The 20,032-nt window shown below is 36.1% G+C and overlaps 1 protein-coding gene across 3 annotated transcripts in view; it reads left to right on the forward strand.

The window, feature by feature from the left end:
* The first annotated feature begins 1,849 nt into the window (after positions 1 to 1,849).
* Positions 1,850 to 20,032, forward strand: part of LOC138325953 (3'-5' exoribonuclease HELZ2-like) — a 49,961-nt gene continuing 31,778 nt past the window's right edge. For 2 of the 3 annotated variants that reach the window (XM_069271972.1, XM_069271973.1), the window contains exons 1-10: positions 1,851 to 1,985; positions 2,371 to 3,017; positions 3,726 to 3,765; positions 11,114 to 11,208; positions 12,147 to 12,344; positions 12,484 to 12,523; positions 13,083 to 13,201; positions 13,548 to 13,685; positions 13,806 to 13,863; positions 16,278 to 19,980. In XM_069271972.1, the coding sequence (XP_069128073.1) occupies positions 2,499 to 3,017; positions 3,726 to 3,765; positions 11,114 to 11,208; positions 12,147 to 12,344; positions 12,484 to 12,523; positions 13,083 to 13,201; positions 13,548 to 13,685; positions 13,806 to 13,863; positions 16,278 to 19,980 (4,910 nt within the window). In that variant the 5' untranslated portion in view covers positions 1,851 to 1,985; positions 2,371 to 2,498. Of the gene's footprint in view, positions 1,986 to 2,370; positions 3,018 to 3,725; positions 3,766 to 11,113; positions 11,209 to 12,146; positions 12,345 to 12,483; positions 12,524 to 13,082; positions 13,202 to 13,547; positions 13,686 to 13,805; positions 13,864 to 16,277; positions 19,981 to 20,032 lie in introns of all 3 variants that reach the window. The other variant, XM_069271974.1, reaches the window with a different exon arrangement.

The following is a 20,032-nucleotide window of genomic DNA, read 5'->3' on the forward strand; positions in this document are numbered from 1 at the left end:
TTTCTTTGTCTATTTCTTTTTCTCTTAACTCCTTTTCTATTTCTCTTTCTCTCATTTCTTTCTCTTTATCTATTTCCATTTGTCTTAGTTTCATTTCATGTTCAAGTTCCATTTGTCTAATTTGAATTTCTGAACTGACTGTTTCCTCAATACTATCTAATGCACTAGAGTCAAATTTGCCATTGTCAACAAAATATCTTATAATTACATTCCTAATTTCAGCTTTCCTCAAATTAGTTTTGATAGTAAGGCCTAAATGTTTACACAATAACAGTAAATCCTTCTTACTAACTTGCAAAAGAACTTCCAGGGATGGCGCTTTAACAAACTGTTCTACCTGCATAGTAGTCATATTTATCTAGCTGTTGGTTTCAAATGTAAACTCAAAGTTTGTACACAAATTTTGAAAATTTCTTAATTAATTTTTCAAAGTTAGATTTCACAAATTGAATATCGATCCCGGACGAGCCCCCAATTCCTGTTACATGAACGAATAACAGAAATGAGAAACCAGCAGCTAAATTCAAAACACAATTTAATTATATATACAATATTATACAGAGATGGTTTACAATATCTAAAGTAATTGGTGGTGGTACAAGAGTAGTACGATGATTTAAAGTATTACTTATCTGTATGCAAATGTCCTGGTATAATCCTTGATCCTTCCAGGTTTCAAATTAACAATAATCACAAATCCACAAGGAAATTGAATGTCCACCGATGATTTGTAAAGTTCCAGGCAATATGAATAAATCCACACAAAGTGTTGTAATAATCCACAGATAAAGTCACAATAGCTCTCCCAATAGAATCTTATATGGCGCTGTACAATTCTTGATATGTCTTATTACAGTTCTCATTACAGTTCTGATTAGCCTTGGACAGCTGGAGTATATATAGCTTAACCCTAATTCAAGAATATTGGAGAACCTTCTACTTCTAGAAATATCTAACTAAAAGCAGTAAACAAATAAACACACATAAGTTTCTGGAAATAGATCATTCTAGATCTCTACTTAAAATCAACATGTTTAGAAACATATTTGTTTATACATGATTATATTCTAGAAAGTTCTATAACCTAGATTAATGATATGACCTTTATAGGATGTATTGATAAAAAAGCTATAGGAGTTATCTCCCTTATCTCATAACTACATGTATTTAGTGTCATACATAACACTATACTCAAAGTCACTTATATGGGAGATCTAAACCTGACAGTGGCGATATTTCCGATATCTGAATTATTGTCAGCATGATATAATCTATTGACGTAGTACGCGTTGGTACAGTCAGATAACATTATCGCCGATGTGATTAAATGTTGTATTATTCTATTTCACTAGCATTTTTACCTGCTGACGTGTAATCAGAGCTATTTGTTAAAGATATAATAAACAATATCAAATCAAACTAATCTCTAAAAATAGAAACAGAACTTTATACAGACCGGAATGATTTGAGTATATTAAGCCCTAAGAACAGTCTGGCTCATGACTAGGTATCTAGCTGTACAGACAAAACAGAAACAGAACTATGTACTGACAAGAATGGTCACTTAGTCCTAAGTTCGGATCATGACTAGGTCTCTAGCTGTACAGAAAGGTATTAGTGATTATAGTGTTCATAAAAATACGGAAATCGTGAAATATTTAGAGTTGACGCTGAAATTATTACATCTTCTTGTTTGTTTTTATAAGATAAAACTGAAAGTCATTTAAAAGCTTTGTTCCATTAATACTAGCTTCAGTGAAACGAAAGTGAAATTAATGATTTTCTTCGAAACATGTCGTAATGTTTACATTAATATGCTGATCTAATTGATGACACCTTTAATCTATCATTAGATCACTGGTTTAGGAAAAACCTATAGCAATCACAAAAAACAGTGACGTATTTCGACAGCCCACTTATTATATTTCCTCAACACATGAGACACTCATTATATATTCGTGTTGTGTTTGTGACGCTAGTGAATGGTAAGTAAAAACAATTGTTTAACATATAGCAGTGTTCATACAGCCGAGCTTTGATTATCTTCCGGGATATTGTTTCTAATTAAAAGAGGACATATTTTAGATAATTCTGACGTAAATTATATGTTTGGTATCGTTTTCTAGACTTTGAACTATATTTTAATGTCGAGTATTCATCATTTTAAATGAAATCTCAACAATATCATAAGAACCCGTAACACCCACTTTTTTTAAGCAGCTGATATGTTGAAATTAAGATTTTTGCATTAGGTGTTGTAAAGTAAGTTGATACCTACCCGATATCTCAGTAATCGATACATGGGTATCGTATGTGTTCATTGAATCGTATTTGTGAAGATAATTTATGGAGATATTTTATTTTACGTAGGAATGAAGCCAGCATGGAGTATGACTTGGGACATTATATGTGGTGAACTCATCCCCTCTGATGGGAAACATTGGTGACACTTTGTATAGACACGTTGGTGGGGAGGACCTCCAGATCCTCCTAATACTATGGAGCCGTGCTCATCTGTAGATGATGCTTATCTGTCGTCTAATTTGGACGATCAACCCACTGATAATGTCCATTTGTCAAACCAACACGATCCAAATTGTGATCAACGTGACAAATCAAACAATGCTGAAAGTAAATGTGAAATAATTTATCAGCGAGAAAGTTTCAAAGACACTGACTCCTCAGACGAAGACAGAAGTCGCAGTAGTGTTAGCCCAATGAGCCTGGAGCTTGGCTCGTCTGGGGCCAGTTCATGTAGTCGTTATACACCTGAGTACGACGACGTAGATGACGATGATGATAATGATGACTTTATGATATCATCGATCAGGTCTCCTGAGTTAGACCAGCTTATTGCTGTGACTAATATACATATCAACAGAAAAAAGTTTAAAGAAGCCAGAAAACTTATCGGTGATATATATGCCAAACTTGACAAGTCCTCTAAAATTGACAAGGAGCACCAGTATCTGGACTATAGTCACTACTTTCACGCATGTGGGGCTTTGTACCAATCGGTAAGTGCATCATATATTCAGGCGTTTTACAGAGTTATCTGCCCTCCTTGTGGATAGGTATTGATAACGAGTGTAACGTCATGCTTCTTTTTTAGAAAACGACGTGAATTTCGCTCTCAAAACAATGACGTCACAATGGATACTTATCCACAAGGGAGGCTCAGGTTACTCCACAATATGCAACAACAGATGGAAAAAATACTACACTTAAAGTCATCCGTAGTAATTTTTCTGTGACATTTCGTATGAACATTGTTTTATTTAATCAACAGTTTTATGGCTTCAATTGGTCGCTTTAAATATTTTAAATTCGTTGAACTGCTCTCGTTATATCTAAGTCATAAGTGTGCATACAGATCTTAAGGTGAATTTTGTATAAGCTAAAGACAAAGAAAATATATGGTTATCTCAAGTTTATCTTAAACTTGAGGCATTGCTTAGCCAAACAAAAATGGCGTAACATTTTATGATCTGTTATTGCCTAAGTGATGAGTCTAAACTTAAAGCTGTTTTTGACTTGATTCGTGACCATGGCCCCAATTTCAACAAGTTTTCTTAAAAACGAATTCCTTAACTTGCATGTAAAATTGTCCATAGAATAATATTACAAAAGTTAAGTGAAAAATATATGCAATTCTATGGATAATTGTAAATATTAATTAGCGATAAAACATCAAGTTTCACGATATCTAACTCTTCTTATTTCAGATAGCAGAGCCTGGTAACGCGTTGAAGATGTTCTACCGTGGTAGGTTCTCATTTTAACAATTCTCATTATCTACAACTGTTAATTACTGTACCGATATGGTGTTATGCTTATAACCGATATTTACTGTACCGATATGTTGTTATGCTTATAACCGTTATTTACTGTATCGATATGGTGTTATGCTTATAACCGTCATTTACTGTACCGATAATGTGGTATGCTTATAACCGTTATTTGCTGTACCGATAATGTGGTATGCTTATAACCGTTATTTGCTGTACCGATATGGTGGTATGCTTATAACCGTTATTTACTGTACCGATATGGTGGTATGCTTATAACCATCATTTACTGTACCGATAATGTGGTATGCTAATAACCGTCATTTACTGTACCGATATGGTGGTATGCTTATAACCCTTATTTACTGTACCTCTATGGTGGTATGCTTATAACCCTTATTTACTGTACCTATATGGTTTTATTCTTATAACCGTTATTTACTGTACCGATATGGTGGTATGCTTGTGACCGTTATTTACTGTACCGATAATGTCGTATGTTTATAACCCTTATTTACTGTACCGATATGGTTTTATTCTTATAACCGTTATTTACTGTACCGATATGGTGGTATGCTTGTGACCTTTATTTATTGTACCGATAATGTGGTATGCTAATAACCGTCATTTACTGTACCGAAAATGTGGTATGTGTATAACCCTTATTTACTGTACCTCTATGGTGGTATGCTTATAACCCTTATTTACTGTACCTATATGGTGGTATGTTTATAACCGTTATTTACTGTACCGATATGGTGGTATGCTTGTGACCGTTATTTACTGTACCGATATGGTGGTATGTTTATAACCCTTATTTACTGTACCGATATGGTGGTATGTTTATAACCCTTATTTACTGTACCGATATGGTGATATGTTTATAACCGTTATTTACTGTACCTATATGGTGGTATGTTTATGACCGTTATTTACTGTACCGATATGGTGGTATGTTTATAACCCTTATTTACTGTACCGATATGGTGGTATGTTTATAACCCGGTATTTACTGTACCGATATGGTGGTATGTTTATAACCCTTATTTACTGTACCGATATGGTGATATGTTTATAACCGTTATTTACTGTACCGATATGGTGGTATGTTATAACCGTTATTTACTGTACCGATATGGTGGTATGTTTATAACCGTTATTTATTGTACCGATATGGTGGTATGTTTATAACCGTTATTTATTGTACCGATATGGTGGTATGTTTATAACCCTTATTTACTGTACCGATATGGTGGTATGTTATAACCCTTATTTACTGTACCGATATGGTGGTATGTTTATAACCCTTATTTACTGTACCGATATGGTGGTATGTTTATAACCCTTATTTACTGTACCGATATGGTGGTATGTTTATAACCCTTATTTACTGTACCGATATGGTGGTATGTTTATAACCCTTATTTACTGTACCGATATGGTGGTATGTTTATAACCCTTATTTACTGTACCGATATGGTGGTATGTTTATAACCTTATTTACTGTACCTATATGGTTGATATGTTTATAAACCCTTATTTACTGTACCGATATGGTGGTATGTTTATAACCCTTATTTACTGTACCGATATGGTGGTATGTTTATAACCCTTATTTACTGTACCGATATGGTGGTATGTTTATAACCCTTATTTACTGTACCGATATGGTGGTATGTTTATAACCCTTATTTACTGTACCGATATGGTGATATGTTTATAACCCTTATTTACTGTACCGAATATGGTGATATGTTTATAACCCTTATTTACTGTACCGATATGGTGGTATTTTATAACCGTTATTTACTGTACCGATATATACCTGTGTATGTTATAACCCTTATTTACTGTACCGATATGGTGGTATGTTTATAACCCTTATTTACTGTACCGATATGGTGGTATGTTTATAACCTTATTTACGTACCCTTTACTGTACCGATATGGTGGTATGTTTATAACCCTTATTTACTGTACCGATATGGTGGTATGTTTATAACCCTTATTTACTGTACCGATATGGTGGTATGTTTATAACCCTTATTTACTGTACCGATATGGTGGTATGTTTATAACCGTTATTTACTGTACCGATATGGTGGTATGTTTATAACCCTTATTTACTGTACCGATATGGTGGTATGTTTATAACCCTTATTTACTGTACCGATATGGTGGTATGTTTATAACCCTTATTTACTGTACCGATATGGTGGTATGTTTATAAACGTTATTTACTGTACCGATATGGTGGTATGTTTATAACCCTTATTTACTGTACCGATATGGTGGTATGTTTATAACCCTTATTTACTGTACCTATATGGTGGTATGTTTATAACCGTTATTTACTGTACCGATATGGTGGTATGTTTATAACCCTTATTTACTGTACCGATATGGTGGTATGTTTATAACCGTTATTTACTGTACCGATATGGTGGTATGTTTATAACCCTTATTTACTGTACCGATATGGTGATATGTTTATAACCCTTATTTACTGTACCGATATGGTGGTATGTTTATAACCCTTATTTACTGTACCGATATGGTGATATGTTTATAACCCTTATTTACTGTACCGATATGGTGGTATGTTTATAAACGTTATTTACTGTACCGATATGGTGGTATGTTTATAACCCTTATTTACTGTACCGATATGGTGGTATGTTTATAACCCTTATTTACTGTACCGATATGGTGGTATGTTTATAACCCTTATTTACTGTACCGATATGGTGGTATGTTTATAACCCTTATTTACTGTACCGATATGGTGGTATGTTTATAACCCTTATTTACTGTACCGATATGGTGTATGTTTATAACCCTTATTTACTGTACCGATATGGTGGTATGTTTATAACCCTTATTTACTGTACCGATATGGTGGTATGTTTATAACCCTTATTTACTGTACCGATATGGTGGTATGTTTATAACCCTTATTTACTGTACCGATATGGTGGTATGTTTATAACCTTATTTACTGTACCGATATGGTGGTATTTATAACCCTTATTTACTGTACCGATATGGTGGTATGTTTATAACCCTTATTTACTGTATCGATATGGTGGTATGTTTATAACCCTTATTTACTGTACCGATATGGTGGTATGTTTATAACCCTTATTTACTGTACCGATATGGTGGTATGTTTATAACCCTTATTTACTGTACCGATATGATTGTTATGTTTATAACCCTTATTTACTGTACCGATATGGTGGTATGTTTATAACCCTTATTTACTGTACCGATATGGTGGTATGTTTATAACCCTTATTTACTGTACCGATATGGTGGTATGTTTATAACCCTTATTTACTGTACCGATATGGTGGTATGTTTATAACCCTTATTTACTGTACCGATATGGTGGTATGTTTATAACCCTTATTTACCGTACCGATATGGTGGTATGTTTATAACCCTTATTTACTGTACCGATATGGTGGTATGTTTATAACCCTTATTTACTGTACCGATATGGTGATATGTTTATAACCCTTATTTACTGTACCGATATGGTGGTATGTTTATAACCGTTATTTACTGTACCGATATGGTGGTATGTTTATAACCCTTATTTACTGTACCGATATGGTGGTATGTTTATAACCGTTATTTACTGTACCGATATGGTGGTATGTTTATAACCCTTATTTACTGTACCGATATGGTGGTATGTTTATAACCCTTATTTACTGTACCGATATGGTGGTATGTTTATAACCGTTATTTACTGTACCGATATGGTGGTATGTTTATAACCCTTATTTACTGTACCGATATGGTGGTATGTTTATAAACGTTATTTACTGTACCGATATGGTGATATGTTTATAACCCTTATTTACTGTACCGATATGGTGGTATGTTTATAACCCTTATTTACTGTACCTATATGGTGGTATGTTTATAACCGTTATTTACTGTACCGATATGGTGGTATGTTTATAACCCTTATTTACTGTACCGATATGGTGGTATGTTTATAACCCTTATTTACTGTACCGATATGGTGGTATGTTTATAACCCTTATTTACTGTACCGATATGGTGATATGTTTATAACCCTTATTTACTGTACCGATATGGTGGTATGTTTATAACCGTTATTTACTGTACCGATATGGTGGTATGTTTATAACCCTTATTTACTGTACCGATATGGTGGTATGTTTATAACCCTTATTTACTGTACCGATATGGTGGTATGTTTATAACCGTTATTTACTGTACCGATATGGTGGTATGTTTATAACCCTTATTTACTGTACCGATATGGTGATATGTTTATAACCCTTATTTACTGTACCGATATGGTGGTATATTTATAACCCTTATTTACTGTACCGATATGGTGATATGTTTATAACCCTTATTTACTGTACCGATATGGTGGTATGTTTATAACCCTTATTTACTGTACCGATATGGTGGTATGTTTATAACCCTTATTTACTGTACCGATATGGTGGTATGTTTATAACCCTTATTTACTGTACCGATATGGTGGTATGTTTATAACCCTTATTTACTGTACCGATATGGTGGTATGTTTATAACCCTTATTTACTGTACCGATATGGTGGTATGTTTATAACCCTTATTTACTGTACCGATATGGTGTATGTTTTAACTTATTTACTGTACCGATATGGGTATGTTTATACCTTATTTACTGTACCATATGGTGGTATGTTTATAACCGTTATTTACTGTACCGATATGGTGGTATGTTTATAACCCTTATTTACTGTACCGATATGGTGGTATGTTTATAACCTTATTTACTGTACCGATATGGTGTATGTTTATAACTTATTTACTGTATATATGGTGTATGTTATACCTTATTTACTGTACCGATATGGTGGTATGTTTATAACCGTTATTTACTGTACCTATATGGTGGTATGTTTATAACCTTATTTACTGTACCATATGGTGTATTTATAACCTTATTTTGTACCGATATGGTGGTATGTTTATAACCCTTATTTACTGTACCTATATGGTGGTATTCTTATAACCTATTTACTGTACCGATATGGTGGTATGTTATAACCCTTATTTACTGTACCGATATGGTGGTATGCTTATAACCCTTATTTACTGTACCTATATGGTATTTTATACCTATTTACTGTACCGATATGGTGTATGTTATACCCTTTTACTGTACGATATTGTATATATTATTTTGGTTATTTTATAACCCTTATTTACTGTACCGATATGGTGGTATGTTTATAACCCTTATTTACTGTACCGATATGGTGGATATGGTGTTTATAACCCTTATTTACTGTACCGATATGGTGGTATGTTTATAACCCTTATTTACTGTACCGATATGGTGGTATGTTTATAACCCTTATTTACTGTACCGATATGGGATATGCTTATAACCCTTATTTACTGTACCTATATGGTTTTATTCTTATAACCGTTATTTATGTACCGATATGGTGGTATGCTTGTGACCGTTATTTATTGTACCGATATGATGGTATGCTTATAACCCTTATTTATTGTACGGATATGGTGGTATGTTTATAACCCTTATTTACTGTACCTATATGGTGGTATGTTTATAACCCTTATTTACTGTACCGATATGGTGGTATGTTTATAAACGTTATTTACTGTACCGATATGGTGATATGTTTATAACCCTTATTTACTGTACCGATATGGTGGTATGTTTATAACCCTTATTTACTGTACCGATATGGTGGTATGTTTATAACCCTTATTTATTGTACCGATATGGTGATATGTTTATAACCGTTATTTACTGTACCTATATGGTGGTATGTTTATAACCGTTATTTACTGTACCGATATGGTGGTATGTTTATAACCCTTATTTACTGTACCGATATGGTGGTATGTTTATATAACCCTTATTTACCGTACCGATATGGTGGTATGTTTATAACCCTTATTTACTGTACCTATATGGTGGTATGTTTATAACCCTTATTTACTGTACCGATATGGTGATATGTTTATAACCCTTATTTTATGTACCGATATGGTGGTATGTTTATAACCCTTATTTACTGTACCTATATGGTGGTATGTTTATAACCGTTATTTACTGTACCGATATGGTGGTATGTTTATAACCCATATTTACTGTACCGATATGGTGGTATGTTTATAACCCTTATTTACTGTACCGATATGGTGGTATGTTTATAACCCTTATTTACTGTACCGATATGGTGGTATGTTTATAACCCTTATTTACTGTACCGATATGGTGATATGTTTATAAACCTTATTTACTGTACCGATATGGTGATATGTTTATAACCCTTATTTACTGTACCGTGGGGTATGTTTATAACCCTTATTTACTGTACCGATATGGTGGTATGTTTATAACCCTTATTTACTGTACCGATATGGTGGTATGTTTATAACCCTTATTTACTGTACCGATATGGTGGTATGTTTATAACCGTTATTTACTGTACCGATATGGTGGTATGTTTATAACCCTTATTTACTGCACCGATATGGTGGTATGTTTATAACCCTTATTTACTGTACCGATATGGTGGTATGTTTATAACCCTTATTTACTGTACCGATATGGTGGTATGTTTATAACCCTTATTTACTGTACCGATATGGTGATATGTTTATAACCGTTATTTACTGTACCGATATGGTGGTATGTTTATAACCCTTATTTACTGTACCGATATGGTGGTATGTTTATAACCCTTATTTACTGTACCGATATGGTGGTATGTTTATAACCCTTATTTACTGTACCGATATGGTGGTATGTTTATAACCCTTATTTACTGTACCGATATGGTGGTATGTTTATAACCGTTATTTACTGTACCGATATGGTGGTATGTTTATAACCCTTATTTACTGTACCGATATGGTGGTATGTTTATAACCCTTATTTACTGTACCGATATGGTGGTATGTTTATAACCCTTATTTACTGTACCGATATGGTGGTATGTTTATAACCCTTATTTACTGTACCGATATGGTGGTATGTTTATAAACGTTATTTACTGTACCGATATGGTGGTATGTTTATAACCCTTATTTACTGTACCAATATGGTGATATGTTTATAACCGTTATTTACTGTACCGATATGGTGGTATGTTTATAACCCTTATTTACTGTACCGATATGGTGGTATGCTTATAACCCTTATTTACTGTACCGATATGGTGATATGCTTATAACCCTTATTTACTGTACCGATATGGTGGTATGTTTATAACCCTTATTTACCGTACCGATATGGTGATATGTTTCAGGCATCATTCATCAACAGAATATCTCGGTTTTGTCCAACGTGCAAATATCTGTACAGATTTGGGACGAGTTTCTCAAATCTAAAGCATCACTTCAGGTAGGTTGGATTGTTTGCTATAAAGATACTGATTTAATTCGGCACCACTATCAGCACAATACTTGATTTTACAATGAATGAATCTGATTAAAGCACGAAGGAAAAGAGAGAAAGGTATGCTATCAGGCACTAAATAGCAGACGATCATTTAATTTGGTTCATATATTCAAATATCAAATAAATGTATACGTATCTTCCTGCGCTTATAAAGAATTTTTACGTCACTATGTTGTAACGAGAAAAAAGTTTTCCATTCTCACAAAAGTATGCAAACATATATATTTTTCACATAACCCGATGAAATTAAAAGATAGTGATATCAATGCTTTAAATTTCAATTTTGCAGACTACTTACTTGATGATTTAAAATATGTTTTTTATGTAAAATTCTGTTGATATTTTTTCTCCAAATCAATACGCAACGCACTATTTTGACGTTAGGAAAACGTCGGTTTTTTGGGCTATTCTCCGATTATATTTTCATAGTAAGGAAAAGGCTAAAGGAATAGACCAAACAGAAAGTCGGATTTAATATGAAAACAACCAAACTAATTATATCCTTATGCAATATCAATATAGGCCTACTTAAAATATTAGGTAGTGAAACATGTAACCCCTACCCTTCAGTATCCTCTTCGATGTGACAACATCGACTTTACTCTTGTAAGCATCCTCGATATGGTTTTGCTATGACCTAGTCTAGGGGTGGATATTACGATAGTGATAGTGTCCCCTGGAGTATCGAGGATGTATTATTACATGCGTGGAATATTAACATCTGAAATCCTCTTTGGTTGACTTGGATGATTTACCTCAAAAATGTCATGATTAAATCCTTATTGTAGGTTAAGAACATATTTTATTATTTGGAATTATACAAAGGGATTGATTTTGTTTCATGATTTAAACCGTTTTATGTTTATCTTCCATTTGAACAGGAAGTCTTAAAAGTCGCCTCGGAGATACAGATTTTGGCTGATGTAAAGTTTGAGAAGTCTGATGGCCGATCGCTCGGCATCCCCTGGACTATATACAATGACCTGTTGTTTGTGTACAACAGACTGCCGTGGGGCCCTAGTGTAAAGGACGGTAAACTTAAGGCACTGCTTCAGTGGCTGCGATGTGGACTAAATGAGGTAAGTGTTACGTTGGCATGGAAACTGTTTTTGCTACTTGATATTTTATTTGTATTCAATCTTTTGTAGCACATAACCTCTAATGGTTTATTGTGAAATTGCTTTGAACATAACATTCATGCATTTCTTCTATTTCAAGGGAAAAGTGCCTCAGGTGATAGCAGAAACATGTAAAAAAGGTAACTAAACAATGACGATGATAATGTCCTTAACTAAATTATGTCACTGATATTACACAAAATAAATAAATACATTTTTATTCAGCCATTATTTTTGCATATGGAACCAATATTGATCTTGATTCGTTTGAGTTGTTCTCTGTTTCTCTTCAGTACATTTATTTTCAAAATCAGGCCTCCAATCCTTGATAACTATCCTAACAAACAATATAATATGGCTGTATTAACTGTTTATAACTGTAACCTAGGTTATTACTGCTAACGATTCATAGCGTTAAAATGGCACCACCCTTTGTTACATCGTAATCTCTCAAAGGGTGCATTGCGGTCCCTATATTCAATGAAATGTGGAAACCGCAATGAACCCTGGGAGATATTGACAACGGCGTAACGATTTTAGAAATAAAACCATCACATGAAATTTGGAATTTCACAGGATAAGAGTGTTCCCTCGTTTATTAAGAGAACGGACGCTTTCTCTTTTGTGTTATATCCCAATAGCATAAAATTCTACCCAGATTCCTCCTTAAATAACTCTTTATACACATTTTGTTTTTAGTAATGGTTGATTATCCGGACCAACCTTCTATCCTTGAAATATGGGCCCATGCCCTACACGATATGGGTAAACTGGATCTGGCAGTCCGTAAGGCGGAATCGGCACTTCTGCATGCTAAGGTTAGGGGATTCAAAATTTCTAGTACATGGATTAGTTTTCTTCATTACATATTTTTTGAGTATTTTCCTTTTATGAGTTATGTATACAGTATAGGCGATAATTTTTGCGGGATACGGTTTTCGTGGGACATTGGTATTGTCACATAAATTAATCCGCGCCATCTAATACATATTAGTAATAGACATATTAAGTGTACTCTCTAACTCTATAAATTATTTGTAGGCGAAATCGCGATATTTATGGCCCACGAAAACCACTGGGTATACGTTAGATACGTTACGTTATCATGGCCGTTGACCGAAATGTTTACACGGCGATTTAAAATAATACACATTTATTTTAAAGAGTCCAAAGCAGAAATCGTCCCTGGAAGTGTTTATAAAGGATCTTGCAACAGAGGAATGCCTACAAATCAAAGCAAGAGACCAACAAGGACCAATCGAAGCTTGGCTGGAGGGTAGCAATTTCAAGGAACCTCAAATTGTAAGTTGTCTTTTATCTCATTAATGTGATGTAATCTAAATTGTCAACACGTGCTCGGTCGTTATAAGTGGTAATGTTTTATGGAAACATATTAATTCACTATTTTCTTCTATCGTACAGAACAGTCCCAGAGTTGAGAAATTGAAAGAAAGCCACGTCAAAAAACCACATCGCAGGCGTGAGTATTGTTTTCTGAAATATCAGTTTGTATTCAATGTATTCTTGATTTCCGGAGGTTACTATTACTCTTGTTTTAACATACATTGACTATGTGATAGCAAAATCAAAGGCGTTCGATTCAGGTGTTCAGGAGAAAACAAAAACTGCACAATCATAGGCATAAAGATACTCCCAATTTATCGAGGAAAAGGTAAAGGTAAATAAAGACATTTCTTCATTAAAGATTACAAAAGTGTGACGCCCATCTTCAAAGCCAGAGTGAACATGCAAACGGTCAACCGATTTCTTTCGATGTACATATCCTGTCTGGTATTCATTTTGAATAGAATAACCGTGATAATAACTTCTGAAGTAAGGAAGATGCTTAACACTTTAGTGGAATAGAAATAATATTTCTGCCATACCTGACAGGATTATCCCGCTGTTGCTAGGGAACATATACTGTATCTTACAATATGAGGTTTATTTTGGTGCGAGACTTAGGAGAGCCGAGATGACGAGTCTTTGCCGATTAATCTCGGCTTTCCGTGTCGAGCACCAAAATAAATCTTGTAAGATACAAACCGCGTATTCTGTTAATCCTGTAACCATTAACCATTATGACATTCAAAAGGAAAGCTAGTTATTTACTTGGTTTCGCTCGAAGCGAGACGCTTCTTTGATGCGGAGGAAGGGATTCATTCACTATACCGAATGAGAGTGAACTCCTTTTTACTACCGTGGAAATATATAATCGCATTCGCAAACAGTACAGGCAATTCTGTCTAGTATGTAATACAACTGAAACAATATACAAATGGTAAAAAAATAATTACCCACCATACAATTACTTTATAATGCATACCTTTGCCATGAGCCATGAAAATGACGACACCGCCATTCGAGATTTTTCGATATCGTAAAAATGACGTAATTCCAGTGAATGTGACGTCACATTTTAGCTGGGCAGAATGACGTTTCATTCACGAGAAGGTTAAATGTTTGGGGTCAAGTTAGAAAAAGTTTCGTCAGATGGGGAACAAATTCACGTGATCGTATTGACGGACAAAGCACCAGTTTATCCGGCAATAGTTATCGGTCAGTATGTGTGACAGTTGCAGGATAAAACCCTGTCTTTACCTGGGTAGGGAAAATACAGCTCACACATCCTAAAAAATGACATGACGTCATCAATACATGCGACAATTATTTAGTTATGGAATAGGAAGAATAATTTCCAATAACTGACAGGGTTTTCCCGCTGTTGCTAGGGAACAGATTAATAGAATCTTACATGGGTCTGTGAAGTGGACAGGGATATCTCAACCCGAGTGAAAGATTTTGGCCGGTCAACCTGAGGCTTGCCGAGGGTTGACGGCCAAAATCTTTCACGAGGGTTGAGATATCCCTGCCCACTTCACAGATCCATGTTTGATTCTTTTTCTCCCATACTTAGCAGAAAAAATGATGAAATTCCACTTGGTTTCCAGCTTTTTCATCGCGCCATTATCGCAGGAACGTCGTTATGCGTCAAAATTGATGACGTCATCTACAATGAGCGCCGTAGTTACGCCGCATGTTTTGATGACGTCACGTTATTGTCTAGCGCGTGTGAGCTGTCTTACACCCACTGTGTAAGATAGAGATATCTTTCCCCTAGCAACCACGGGATATCCCTGTGAAGTATGGGAGAAAACACTGCCTTTTACCTAGGTATGGGAAATACAGCTCACACGTCCTAGACAATGGCGTGACGTCATCAATACATGCGACAATTATTGTTGACGACGTCATGAATATTTATGCACCGCGACGTTCATTTTATTTTTTGTCAAACAACCGAATTTTCACCATTTTTCGTTAACGTTAACCTGAGACAAAAATCAAAACTGGGTCTATCAGGAGGACAGGGATTTTTCCCAACCCTCTTGAAGGATTTCGACCATCAACATTTCACTCAGGTTGAGATATCCCTGTCCACTTGAAAGATCCATGTAAGATTCTTTAATTATTTGGTTATGCAGAAATATTTAAAATCATCTTTTAAGAGGAGTTTTCTTTTTCCGTCAAATTGATAAAATGTTTTCAATACCATGATAAAAGTAGGAACATCGGACTCATATTAAGTAGAACGTATAGAAAGAGAAAACTGGCTGTCAAGTTATACGTGATGATAGTTATGCAAACATCAAAACATCGGTCGATAGTAGGTGTAACTTATTTGTTTGGAACTGATTTTTTTTTCGTAACTCACATTGAACGTTTCAAGCTAACACAAATCGACCCTAACCAAACTACATGTTAATCACTATCGTTATTTTAATTCTAGAAGTACTAATATGTAGCTGATATAATAGTATTTTGTTAGTTCATACATTTCATTATTGCCAGCTTAATCCAAACAGTAATGGAAAAATATTTTTTTCATTTCAGCCAAAGCAAGAAATTCAGTAGTATCGGCTTCTGGCGATTTTACAAGATTAGGTAATGTGGAAAGAATGAAAAGGGACACAACACGTTCACACTCAGCATCGCCCTTCGGTGATGGTCATGTTAAGAAGAAAAGGCGGAGACGAAATACAGCGGGATCCGACATCTCATCAACTGGGAATAGCAAAGTTTCCTCTCATAGCGTTGTAGATGAGGCCGACTATATCGCAAGGTTAGGAGATGGCGACGAACACTCGATAGAAAGTGATGAAGAATTCAGTGTCTCAGAAATTTTCAGATCAAGTATTTTTGACCTTAATTTATCTCCTCCGCCTGAAAGCGACTGCTCTGATGCAGAGTCGATAAGAAATGCCGATACGGAGACACTGTTTGAGCAGAGTATGGATGTCGACGCGGAGAATCTTGAAGAAGAAATCAGAGAAACAGAACAAAATTTGATCATGAATGGAGCGGATCTCTCTCCTAGATTTGTTGAGAAGTATGCTTCTCGTGATAAAATGAACTACTACACAGATAACATGTCAGTAGACGAGCTCAATTCCTTGCTGCGAAATGATCCACGCCATTTCAAGAAATGTATTCTCAAGATCGAATCAGCCCACAAGGCAATCGGCGAGTTAATGGAACCGGAAGGGGATCTTAAAGAAATAGAGATCAGTGGGAGATCGAAATGTGGAAAAAACTTCATGGAAGATGAAGTGGTCGTAGAAATCCTTAACGATGAAAGCAAAGAGTGCAGCGTTATACCCCGCTTACAGAAAGCACTGAAGCCACAAGAAGCACAAAAGACTTTTGGAAAAGTCGTTGGTAGACTTGATCGAACCCGATTCCGAAATATTGATCATCCTGTGCTGGTGTGTGGACTTGATGAAATTGAATACCATTTGATGCGTCCTCTTGACAAAACAGTCCCCAAGTTAGGTATATCAAAAAAGCATGTTGAAAATGATTTCCAGGTGGAAGTTTATGACTACGATTCAAGTTCCTGTGAACTGACATACAGTCACGTTGTTAATATCAACCCAGCTCTAAAGCACAGTTACGTGTTTCTGGTCGTATTCATACGCTGGGATACAGTTTATCCTAAGGGGGCAGTGATCAAAGTCATGCGATCTGACGGTGGGACCAACAGCGGACTGAAAATCCTCGAGCTTCAACATCAAGTGCCAACAATCTACAGTTACGATACTGTCCAAAGCGTTCAGAGTATCATGTGCAGAATGCCAGAAGAACCAACACCAATTTTAACGGAAGGCCGGATCGATCTTTCAGAATCCCACTCTGTCTTTACAATCGATCCAAAGAACTCAACAGATCTCGATGATGCACTGAGTATTAAACAACTTGAAGATGACAATGTTACAGAAGTAGGGATACACATAGCAGATGTTACTAGCTATATCCACAAAGGAAGTCCTATTGATGAGGAAGCAAAAGTAAGGGCGACAACTTTTTACCCTGGACAAAGTAAACAGCCCTATCACATGCTACCTGAACCACTCAGTCAAAATCTCTGTAGCCTACTTCCAAACAAGAAGAGGCTTGCTCTGTCAGTGTTCCTGTACTTCAGTCAAGATGGAAAGCCACTCACCAATCGTACACGCATACAGAAAACCGTTGTCAAATCGAGACGACAGTTCACTTACCAGGATGTACAGGACATAATTCTTGATCGAGCGGATAAAGATGAGGCGTTTGCCTCCGATATCATTGCCTTGTTTAAGATTGCAAAAGCATGCCGCTGTAGAAGACTGGGTGACTCAATGCATTCGCTCCCAACTGAGGTGGATTTGTTAAACGAGAGAGAAGGTGATTCCATGTTCGATACACTAGAAGCTCATTTTCTAGTTGAAGAATTTATGATATTGGCAAACATGTCAGCTGCCGCTTGTGTGTGTTCAAGTTTTAGAAACTCTGCGATATTGCGATGCCAGGATGCTCCATCACCTGAGAAAGTGAACAGGTGGCTACACGATTATCCGCGGATTGCTGATATCATCCTGAGACTCCAAAACATCAAGCCAATCCCGCAAAGACAACTCAAGGTGGCTAACGCACCGAAAGCAAAATACCGAGTCGTGATCGAATTACAAAAATGGATTTGGTCCTGCTTAGAGCAACATGTGAAAAATGGTAACTTCAGAGAAGCCTGGAAACTTATCGGAAGCGACGAATGTCACCCTGAGCAGGCAATTGCTTGGAATGAATGGATATCTTTTCAAGAACATGCAGAATACAGATGTTTTGGCTCTGTGACCAACCGAAAAGAACGATGTCATTTCACACTCAACATCTCCCCATACACTCATTTCACTTCACCAATTCGACGTTATGCAGATATTGTGGTTCACCGCCTCATCCATGCTGCCCTTAACAAAGAAAAAGTTCCCTACACGACAGGCGAAGTGGATGACATTTGCTGTCACATCAATGAAGTTTCAAGGAGAGCGAAACAGTTCCAGAAGCAATGTAAAGCCTTGTTTTACGGTCATGTTCTACGACACAGTCCTGCGATGTTTAATGGCTTCATAGAAACAGTTTCCGACAAAAGTATTCAGCTTCTAATTCCAGGAATGCATGGTCTTCCACAAGCGTGTCGGGAAGTACCCCTCAACCTCCTTGGTGTTTCAAATAAACCAAAGATTCAAAAGGACGCAGATGACGATAGGCCTTTCGACATTCTAACCTTACGCTGGCAAAAGCGACTTTACTCTCACAGGGGATATGCCCCATCAACGAGAGGTCTTGACGAGCTTCGGGTTGATCCACATCAGAGGGCCATCTTTCAGCAATATAAACGATGGACCGACATTCTTAAAGCATTGTTTAGACGAAACACGACATCACTTGGGGGCATTTTCTCTGCACATGCTGATTATCAGGAAGGCGATCAGCTGAGGTCATACGTCCCGGCTTGTACATCAACAGTTAAAGACGTAAGCTCAGAAGTCAGAGAAGGAGCGATTACGAAACATTTATGTGAATTCACCATGTCTTTCAATCATGCACAAATACTCTCAGTGCAGATCGGCGCAGAGCCACAGAAGGGGGTGCTCGTACCAACACCACAGATTCTTCATTTGACCGACAACGTCAAACTCTGCTTACAGCATCCAAGTGATCCTGTGAAATACTTGGCAAAGTATGCGACCAGAAAAGCTCATGTAGAAAACTATAAATCCAAAGAGGAGTACCTGCAGGTATGGCTGTCGCTGATACGTATGGAAGCTGCAACTATTGCAGGTCATGATGACTCAATCACAGTAAACGATCTTCCTGTGAAGTTGAATGAAAAAGACGGAACCTTTTCCATGACGTTTGACTTCTGCGAAGACAGGAACATCGAGTTTAGCAATATGTCGATGGACTTCCTTTTACACGGAAACGAAGACGACGACAGCAATGATGAAACAAAGTACGTATATAGTTCAGACTACCTTTGTCTGAAGTGCTGCTACGATGTAGACGATGTCACATACAAACACATGAAAGGATCACCAGGAGGAAAGAGGATCTGGCTGGCGCACGGACAGGTGGATAAGATCAAGAAAATGAAAAAGAAAGGAAGAATCGAAGTGCACTTCTTACTTCACCCTTCAAGTGCAAGTATACCGCCACAAATCCTGAACAGCGACAAGAAACCGCATTGCAGTGTAGATATTATGGTCAAACCAGAATCTAACAGGTAAGTAGCTTACTGGCCTGAATCGAGATATTTCAGATAAAAAATATCGCAA

The sequence above is a fragment of the Argopecten irradians genome, chromosome 6 (assembly GCF_041381155.1).
Source record: "Argopecten irradians isolate NY chromosome 6, Ai_NY, whole genome shotgun sequence".
In the NCBI taxonomy this organism is placed as follows: Eukaryota; Metazoa; Mollusca; class Bivalvia; order Pectinida; family Pectinidae; genus Argopecten; species Argopecten irradians.